A 10487-nucleotide genomic window follows, 5' to 3' on the forward strand; every position below is an offset into this window, starting at 1 on the left:
AACGTCGCAGCGGCGGCGGCGCTACTAACCAACTCTGGCGACTCGATACAAAAAAAGTCGCTCTGTTACCGTATCATTTCACTTCTGATCCTCGACTCTGGCGAACCTTCGTATTTAAAGCCGAGTCGCGGTCCGACTTCCTCGCTTTTTATTTCTGTACATTGTTGTAAAATTCAAAATGAACTGTATTTTCAGCTCTTGTTGTTTTTTTCCCATGCCTTTCTTTCTTTCTTTTTTTTTTTTTTAATATATATATATATATAATAATTATTAATGACGTGTACGGTTTATGTTTGTGTTTCTGGCCCAGCTTTTAGGGCCGATCGAAGCAAATCTCACCTGGATTATTAATCTGGAAGCGGATGAATGCTCGCCGGGCTCTGAAGCCTCTCGCCGGGTTATTTTTTCATATTGTTGCAGGAGGATAATGCTGTGAAGAATAAAGTGTCAACCTGGACGTTTCACGTCGGCCTCTTCTGTTTTTCCAGGGTCACTTTTTCAGCCGAGTCGGTAAAATAAAAGCCTGCGCTTCCATTTTGAGGGCAGCGGGAGGTGGGATCTCGCTTTTAAAGAGATAGCAGAACCACCCATTTTTTTTTTTTTTTCTTTTCTTCCTTTTTGTGAAAGCTTTAACTGGTTTCCTATTTGGAAACTGACTTCATGAAGTGGTGAGAAAGAGACACACAAAGAGGCGGATGTGAGTAAAGGAAGTTTCAGAATAAAAGTTGTCAATTTTATCCGTCAAACAATTTAAATGGTCTCTTTTAACTTCCATTTGTGTCACACTGACAGGCTTCGTTTGTCAACTGATGGACTCGGCGCTGTTTTTTTTTGTTTTTTTTCCCCCAGGAAATGATTTGTCTAATCGTTAACAAAAGACATCGCGACATATTCCTGAATTTTCTGCATGCTGGTGTCCGTGCATCCCAACACTGCAGGATTATACTCGGAGAAAATAAATAAAATGGTAATAAAAAATATATATGCTAATGCCCTTAAAAAAGCCTTTGTTTGGGCTGAAAAATAACAATAGAGGAAATCCAATAGGGGCCAATATAGTAGTAATTAGGGTCCGTAATAATAGTAATAATAATAATACAAAAACTTTAACTGCTGCCTAAGATAGTATTCATTGGCAATGAATGAACTATACTTAATTATAAGGATCGTGAAATATAATAAAGGATCAATTATCATATATAAAATAAACACATTGGGAGGAATTACAAACAAAATAATACAAAATGTTTGTGCCTTACCACTAAGAATAATCTCGATGGCAATGAAGGAACTGCACTTATTGGTATGTGTCATGAAATATAATAAAGATCAAATACAGAAAATAAACACAAACTTTACACCAGTCTACGTCAGTTATTGAAAAATATTATATATTATATATTTATATGTTTTACAAAATAGATCCAACATGCTTTTTCCTTCATCGTTTATATCAAACCTTACGCATGTTGAGCGGCCGAAACGAGGCTTTTATTTTTCGCCCTCCGGCGGAAGACGCGCGGTGCGCGAGCGCGCGCTTTACGCGCGTGACGCGCGGTGGTTTCGGGTGGACGGACGCGCTCGGTCTGCGTCTGTGTCTGTCTCCGGGGCTGGGTCTGGGTCCTCAACCGAGGACTGGGGGGTGAAAACATCGAGCCGCTTCAAGCATGACGAGACAAAGAGCCTGAAGCCCCGGAGGACGATGGTCTGAGGACTTTTTTTTACCGGGAAGCATCATGGCGATCCGGGAGCTCAAAGTTTGTCTTTTGGGGGTGAGAGCGACATGTTTTTGTGGATCCGTGGAAAAAAGAGAGAGAGAGAGAAAAAAAAAAAGAAAAACTCCTGCAGCTTCGGGGGGAGAAACAAACTAGAAACACACGATCACAACAACACCCGCAGGAAAAGTGCCGACTTAATGTAAACTCGGAAATTTCGTTTTTTAGTTTTAAACACGTACCGAGTTAAACTCGGAAATTTAACCAAACTGTTGCCGATGTTTGTCTGTTAAAGGTCGGTTGCTTTCTACTTTCCCGTTTAATCCGCGTCCTTCATGTGGATTGTCATGTTTTGTTTAGTTTTTTTGTTTTTTGTTTTTAATGTGATTATGTTGTTTTGTCTTTATTGTCTCAAGGATCTGACAGTTTCCCACTTGTGACGTCACCACCGGGCCGTTACTTTTCTCGCTGCGTCAGCAAAAATCACACCGCTGCTTCTTTTTTTTGTTGTTTTATTTTTAGAAACCGTGTCAGACTGAGCTCATCAGTTAGGTTTCTGCCGACATGTTTTTTTGTTTTGTTTTTTTTTCCGTCCGGGGGTCACGGGGTCACGGTGTCCTCACCTTCCCGCCGTTTGCTTTTTGGAACACAACTCAACAACAGTGTTCTGAAAAAACGACATCCATTTATGCAGACACACTGAAAATGATGGGATAATTTATGGCTAATTTATGGATTTTTACAGCTAGACTGGCTTCATGCTGCTGATACGTGGGTGATGCGTTCAGGTGCATCACGTAACTCCGCACTCCTTTTTTTCTTTTTTGCAAAAGACGTAATAAAATACAATTTTGGAGATGATCTGGAAACTTTTTTTCTTTTTTTTTTATGCCTGCGTTCAGGTTAACCTTTGGCGGACATCTTTCTTTTTAAATGGGGTGGGTGTGGCTTATCGTCAGGCGCGCTCGATAGTAACGGAATAACGGGAACTGCATCCTTGTTGGTCCTATCGTCCGCGCGGCGTTTTAGGAGCCTGAAAACAAGTTGTTCTTTGTTTTGTTTTTTTTAAATGGGAGGGGGTTCCAGAGTGGAGAAATGTGAACTCGCCGGCTTTGATGTTTTGATGATGTCATGGCCCCGCCTCTCGACCCTCAGACTCCCTCCTCCAGGTGGAGCTGCAGAAGCTTCTGATATTTAAATGAAGCCAGATGTTAAATTTTGTAGGTGTTTTTTCTATTTGTCTTCCTCGCTATCTTTTGTGTTTTTCTGTGGCCATGCCACAGTGCCCCCTAGAGGCCTGGCATGTGCACTACATCACTTTAACTCATTTTCATGATCGCGTTGGGAGATCACCTGTGTTTTTCAGTTTTAAATCCTCCAACCCTTCCAGACATCACCTTCACCGATCGTTTTTTTTTCCCTCCTCTGACGCGTCGCCGTCTCTTTGCAGGACACCGGAGTCGGGAAATCCAGCATCGTTTGCCGATTCGTTCAGGATCATTTCGACCACAACATCAGTCCGACCATCGGGTGAGCACGAATTAAATAGTCGAACGGTTTAATCCAGTTGAGAGGTGTGGAGTATTGGGTATGTGTGTAAATACTGGTGCTGTCAATCGATTAAAAAAAATTAATAATTGCACAATATTCTGTAATTAATTGCGATTAATCACATTGTTTTTCTCCTGAAGACTGAAGCTTGTCCTGATATTTATTCAGGGAAAACCACAGAGAGAGAGAGAGAGAGAGAGAATAAATTAATAGTTTACCAGTATTTCCTCCAGTTCTAGCAGTGTGGTGTTACTACTTGGTGATTTACTACTGGGGTCCTGAAATTCGGCTTTTCAAAGTAAAGCTATTGTCTTTCACTTTCTCAATCAGTGAAACTTTCTACCTTAATATTATTCCACTCAGTATTGTGCACATTCTGCTGCTCCGGTAAGAGAGTAAAAAAAAAAATATATATATATATATATACAAAGCAACTTATTTTATTTATTTTTTTAACTTTTATTTAGAATAGGGGGGTTATGACATCCAGATATAGACAAAAACAGTGATCACTAACATCCTTGTACATATTTAAATTAAGACTCTTTCGTACAGCAAGAGAGAAAAACGATATATATAATGTTATATACACATGCATACAAATATACATTAAACATTTTGAAATGGACAGCGTTCAAAATACACAATTAACCATAGAAATGTTAAATTTTTCAAGCTAAATGAACGCATTATTTTTGACAGCGCTAGCAAATACATAAAGAACTTCACGCTGAGGATGTTGAATCTCTATTTTTAGTTCCTTCCACTCGTGAAGCTCAGAACTTTAATAGTTTCTTCATCATGTGATGTAACGAGTGTGTTTGTTTGTATCTACGGCAACAAGCGTTGCCTCAAACTAGCTTCCGTTTGCTGCTGATGTGTACAGATTCTCCTTCCTGTGTTTTAAAAAAAAAAAACAACCAAACCTCGCGTTTTGATTGTGACATTCTTCCTCAGGGCGTCGTTCTTGACGAAAACGGTGCCGAGTGGAAACGAACTGCACAAGTTTCTGATCTGGGACACGGCGGGTCAGGAGCGAGTGAGTCCATTCTGCGTTTACACTTTCAGTTTACACTTTTTTTTTATATTTATTTTTTCCCACAAAGTTCAGTTTTTCCATCACCTCCTGCATGACGGAGCTCATGTATGAGGCGTGAAACGCGACGATTCGTGACGGGAGTTCAAAGGTCACGGGACGTCGGGGCTCGATGAACTTGCTCACCGCGTGCAAAAAAAAAATGTCTTTCCTGCTCGTGTGTGAAGAGAAACAAACATATTCATAATTTATTTACAGTTTTTAAAGAAAGAGACGACAACGGCCGCCTGTGAAGTAATAAATCAACATGGATGTGCTTAAAAAATACGCACATGAAGTGAGAATCACAGTTTAAACAGGTTTTAAAATAAAAATATTCCCCAAATAAGCTTTGATTCCATTGAAAAGAAAGAAAAAAAACAGTGGCAATACTTTATGGGGATGTTAAATTTAAACCTTTTTCTTTGTTGTACATGTGAGGAAAATTCAATATTTTCACAAAAACCAAACAACTCCTGCAGAGAATGATATATATATATATATATATATATATATATATATATATATATATATGCACAGATATATGTTGTATATTTTCAACGTAGAGCCAATTCTAATGAAACCTTCTGGTGCACAATGTAGAGAAATACCCAGAAATATAATCAATATTTAAATACTTGATGTTAAGTTATTGTCAAAAGTGCATCATGTCAAATATAATATGAAATATTTGCACGTGTTCTGCGTAGTAATATCTGAATTTTATTTTATGTATGTACGTACGTGTGTCTGTATACCGGAGTATAGATTATCTCTTTTTTTTCTAAATATATGTTTTTATTTTATTAGATGTCATTTTAATTTATAGTATCACTAATGGGTTTATATATAGATTTGTATATATATTTATATGCATGTGGGTAGATCGAGAGTATATAAGATTGCACACATGTAAAAAAAAATGGCTAATAAATTAATTTAAAAAAAAGTAGTTTTGCAATCACACACTTCTCCACAAGGTTCCTTTGAACACATTTTAGCTAAAATATGTCACAACTGTGAAAATCCCTGAGAAATATATATATATATATATATATATATATATATATATATATATATATATATATATATATATATATAAATAGATGTGGGTAGATGGAATGTATATATGATTGCACACATGTAAAAATAAAATATCACTTGTCTAATGAATTAATGAAAATCCCTCCATGAATACATTTTTTTTTTTTTTACTACCTCAAAAAAAGATCTGAAGCTGGAGAAGAACCTCCGTCCATCTTGTCACGTCACTTTTATTGATTTATGTATTTATTTAACAATAAAAGCACTTTAAAGCAGCTTCAGCTGAAGCCACTGGGCAGATCTAATGTGTTTGTGCCGTTAAATCCAGATTTAAGTCTCACAAAACGAGTGTATAAAGCAGAATCTGTGACGTTTTTGTACGAAACGCATGAATTCCCTCTTCCTTCTCCAGTTTCACTCGTTGGCGCCGATGTACTACAGAGGGTCGGCCGCCGCCGTCATCGTCTACGACATAACGAAACTGGTAAGAACTGCTTAAAAAGTTAAAAACCGTTAAAAAATAAATAAATAAAAATGTGACGTTGCCTCTCGGTGAGTCACCGGCCGACAGACGCCATTCCTTCCCTCCCGGTTCATGGAAAATATGTAGAGCGAATTCTCATTTGGCAGGAAAAGAAAAAAAAAAAAAAGAGAGAGAGAAAGAAAGTGGTGGTGTTCTTGTCCAGGACTCGTTCCAGACGCTGAAGAAGTGGGTGAAGGAGCTGAAGGAGCACGGTCCGGACGACATCGTCGTCGCCATCGCCGGCAACAAGAACGACCTGGGGGACATCAGGTGGGTTGCTTTGTGTTTCTTTTTTTCTCTTTCATCTCTGAAACAAAGCGGCTTTTTTGTTAAACCCTTTCATGTTTGGCCCCACCCCTCCCCCGTCACACAGGGAGGTTCCGATGAAGGAGGCCAAGGAGTTCGCCGAATCCATCGCGGCTATTTTCATCGAGACGAGCGCGCGGAACGCCGTGAACGTCGAGGAGCTCTTCCAGAAGATCAGTACGTTTTTTTTTGTTGTTGTTTTTTAGTTTCTTACTTCCAAGAATCGGGGAAATAACGATTATTTTGCCTGAATTGTGTGGATTCTACAATTTTCCGACACGTTTGCACCGAAAACAATTCCTGAAAAAAAAATTAAAACCTTATTTTTAATGTTATTTTCATTTTTGCTCATCCTGTACGATCATTTAAATAACTCAGGATACCAGTAATGCAAAAAATAAGGAAAAAAAAAACCCACAATTATTTACTCTTAAGTTATTCTTCTTGATTATTTCACATTACAAAGTGTTTTTTTAACTCAACAGATCTGCACAATTCAATATGACTCCTAAAAATGAAACGCTTTCAAAAGCGCCCAGTTGTCTTAAATTAAAATTATTTTCTCTTTCATTTGAAAAAAAAACCTGAAGATTCTTCTTCTTCACTCAAAACTGCATTTCTTGTGTTTGTAATTATAAAACATCTAAAGCTTTTAAAATGCAAGATAATTAGTTTCTTTTAAGTATTTTTTTTTAACTATTCTGATAATTCTGGAGTTACATAGAATAAATATACACTGTAGGTCACATTATTACAATTCACGTCTAATTAAAATACCTGAAATTGTACAAAGCAGCATAGAAATCAATGAGTCTCTCTCTCCTTCTTCCTCTTCACTACTTCTCTCTGTCTCTCTCTATCTCTCTCTCTCTGTCTGTCTCTCTCTCTTTCTGTCTGTCTGTCTCTCTGTCTCTCTCTCTCTCTCTCTGTCTCTCTCTCTGTCTCTCTCGCTCTCTCTCTCTTTCTGTCTGTCTGTCTCTCTCTCTTTCTTTCTGTCTGTCTGTCTGTCTCTCTTTCTGTCTGTCTGTCTCTCTCTCTGTGTCTGTCTCTCTCTCTGTCTGTCTCTCTCTCTTTCTGTCTGTCTGTCTCTCTCTCTCTTTCTGTCTGTCTGTCTGTCTGTCTGTCTCTCTTTCTGTCTGTCCGCCTCTCTCTCTCTGTCTCTCTCTTTCTGTCTGTCTCTCTTTCTGTCTGTCCGTCTCTCTCTCTCTGTCTCTCTCTGTCTGTCTGTCTCTCTCTCTCTCTCTCTCTGTCTGTCTGTCTGTCCCCCCCCCCCCTCCCCCACGTATTTATATTCACCCTAAAGAGACTCTGGTCGGGACCAAACACAAAATAAGAGACGGGAAGTTAGTGCAGTGAGGCTAAAACTTAATTTAGGTTATTTTAATACATTTTTTCAGAGGATATATTTCTGCCCCCACCCCTCCCGCCCCCCCCCCCCTCACGCCCTCACCCCCTCACCCCCCCTCCTGCCCCCCTACAGGTAAACAGATTCCCCCGCTGGACAGCGCCGAGGTGGACAGCAACGAGTCCTTCAAGCTGACCCGGCAGCCGCCTCCGGCCGCCAGGAGGTGCTGCTAGTGGTCCCTCCACCCCCCCACCCCCCCACCCCACTCCCCACCATGCACGCGGTGTCCCGGGGTGGGGGGGGGACGACGCGGTGGTGGACGAGACCGACCGAGGTCAGCTCGCGCCAACGTTCCACCGCCAAAACCCAGAACCGTCTCACAGTGTCATTTGGGTCAAACCGCTTCAAGCAGCACTTTGGCTCTGGCGCCCCCCGGAGGCGCTCCGGTGAACTGCAGCAGAATCCCTGTTTCTGTTCAGCACATTTTATGAAAGCGTTTGTACAAAGAATTCGCTCTGAAATGTCTCGAAGTGAGAGGCTGTGGAGGAGCGCAGGCCCGCCGATCCTCTTCAGGGTGGGAAATAATCAAATAATACGAGACGAAGACTTTCCAAGCGGGGAAATTATTCGACTCTGTGCTTTGAGAAAATCGGGTTAATGGTAAATTCGTGTCATTAATACAGAAATATGTAGTGTGGAAAAGTAATTTTAATTTGAAACGATGATAAACCCATAGAGGTTTATCTATTATTTGCATTCTGTGATTTCACAATAAAACTCATCAGATCGTAGCTGTTTCCATTTAAAGACTTTAAACCTCATAAGTGGCACATTTAAAAAAAAACCAACTATAATTTCCCACTAAAACCGAGTGTTGGCGTCGCTGCAGCAGCTTTACATTCCTCGTCATGTGTTTTCCTTCACACTCGTAAGAGTTTTAACTGTAAAGCAGCAGGATGAAAGGATGAACAGCTTAGAGGCATGAAAAATAGCGATTTACAGTATGACCCCCCCCCCCCCCGCTGAAACACTGTGACGGAGACTCGAATTGTTTACATGCTGATGTGTTGAAGATGTTTTCTACATGCTGAGATGTATTTCACGACAGGGAACGACTGTACATGCCCGCCGAACAGTGTTTTTTTTTGTTTTTGTTGTTGTTTTTTTAGCCTGATATCCGATAAAAACTGTATTTTAACTCTTAATGTGTTTAATCCCGATCCTTAACCCTAAAACCACAGTGGCGATCGCGTCTAATGATCCTTGCGAGGAGGATAATATTAGTTCTGGTTTGGATTTGACCACTTTGATGAACACGCAACTGCACTTTTGCATAGTTTTAACCAGTTAAAATCTATCGTGTCGTTAAAAGAGTCAAAAGAAGTCGAGAATTAAGGTTTGAGATGAGATACTAACTTTGCGGTTTCCTTAAAACCGGTTAAAAACGTGCCTTTTTTTTTGAAAAAAAAATTAATTTGTGTGCTGGGAATTTGTAATGTAGTACATGTTCACTTTATACGCGGCTCTTTGTGGAGAAACGACATCAAAGTGCATTGAAAAGTGGAAAAAATAAATAAAAGCCTGCAGTTTATTGAGATCTTTCAGTGCAGTTTGGTGTAAAATGTTTCCTCCGTGAGACGAGCTTCAAAACAAGTGCCTTTTTTAAAAAAGATACAATAAAAAAAATGTCTTAACAAATGTTTGAAGTGGCTCTGAAACCTGATGAATGGTTGTTTTTTTTTGTTTTTTTTATTTGTGACCAGCGATCAGTCGAACCGTAACGCCTCCATCATGCTTCCTGTATCCTCTGAGTAATGTCACTATATCAATCGGTGTAATAAAGTAGAAATTATTCTTATTTCCCAGCGTTTCTGTGATGCTTTCGCCTGTTTGGAAGCTAAAAATGTTTGCGTTAATAGCGGCTACAGAAATTATTTCACGATTTCTATCTGAGTGGTAAAATAGAACCTTTGAATTTAAAGTGTTTCTCTGTTATAATCTCTATTTTCAAACGATTATAATGTAAAATCACTACAATCTCAACATAAAGACAATTTTAATGAAAGCTTGTGGTGCAAAATACAATAATTTGTCCCGAAAACTTCTCCTATAACCACTGAATTATATATATATATATATATATATATATATACACACACACACACGAGACTAATTTAAGGAAAAAAGTCAGAATTTTAAAGAAAACAGTCAGAAAAAGTATGATTTTGGACCGAAAAAAAACCCTAAAATGTGACAGTAATAGTCAGAATTATGTGGAAAAAGTAGAGATAAAATTATAATAAAATCAAAAGGAATGATTTATTAATTATATGAGTGATATAATGAAATTGTAGGTGCAGCTCCCTTTGGCATCAAATACATACAAGTGTGTAAAATATATTTAAAATCAATATATATGCTACAGTATAAAAGCACTCATAATATAAAGAAGTAATTGAGAGTTTAAAAAGGTTAAAAGGGTAGTGATTGAACACGACGACACTTTTTAAAAGCCTCTACAGAGATTAGAACACCAGTGTCCAGGTCAGCTGTTATTTAAAGTTCTTATGGCCTTTAATAAGGAAAATTTTAACTAAAAAAGAGAGAATTCTTTGGAAAAAGTAAGGATTTTGAGGGGGAAAAAATCAGATATGAGGGGGGGGGGGGGAATGTGGAGTTTGTAGAAAGAAAGTTGGAATACTTTTGAGAAAAAGTAAGAAATTAGAGAAAAAAATCTGAATTTTGGGTGGAAAAGTGGTAGAAGCTTTGAGAAGATAAGAGATTTGTCAATACTTTTGAGGAAAAAAGTCAGAACTTCAAGAGGAAAAGTGAGAAATTTTAAAAAAAAATCGGAATTTGGGGTGGAAAAGTGTCAAACTTTGAGAAGATAATGTGTTTTTTAAGAAAGGAAAAACTATGAAATCTGAT

General features: G+C 38.6%; 1 protein-coding gene across 1 annotated transcript; it reads left to right on the forward strand.

Moving 5' to 3' along the window:
- Window positions 1–1565: 1565 nt before the first annotated feature.
- rab31 (RAB31, member RAS oncogene family) lies at window positions 1566–9417 on the forward strand. The gene is made up of 7 exons (XM_080503958.1): window positions 1566–1772; window positions 3166–3245; window positions 4224–4305; window positions 5798–5869; window positions 6072–6178; window positions 6282–6391; window positions 7695–9417. The coding sequence occupies exons 1-7, from the start codon at window positions 1737–1739 to the stop codon at window positions 7790–7792; spliced, it is 585 nt and encodes a 194-aa protein (XP_080360084.1). The 5' UTR covers window positions 1566–1736; the 3' UTR covers window positions 7793–9417.
- The last annotated feature ends 1070 nt before the right edge of the window (window positions 9418–10487 follow it).

This window comes from Blennius ocellaris (assembly GCF_963422515.1).
Source record: "Blennius ocellaris genome assembly, chromosome: 10".
Classification (NCBI taxonomy): Eukaryota; Metazoa; Chordata; class Actinopteri; order Blenniiformes; family Blenniidae; genus Blennius; species Blennius ocellaris.

What these genes read in the sequence shown, in the direction of transcription:
- rab31 (XM_080503958.1), top strand. Translation starts at nt 1,737, where the DNA reads ATGGCGATCCGGGAGCTCAAAGTTTGTCTTTTGGGG. An exon ending in AACATCAGTCCGACCATCGG is followed by an intron (nt 3,246 to 4,223) that starts GTGAGCACGAAT and finishes ATTCTTCCTCAG; the next exon opens with GGCGTCGTTCTTGACGAAAA. An exon ending in TCTACGACATAACGAAACTG is followed by an intron (nt 5,870 to 6,071) that starts GTAAGAACTGCT and finishes GTTCTTGTCCAG; the next exon opens with GACTCGTTCCAGACGCTGAA.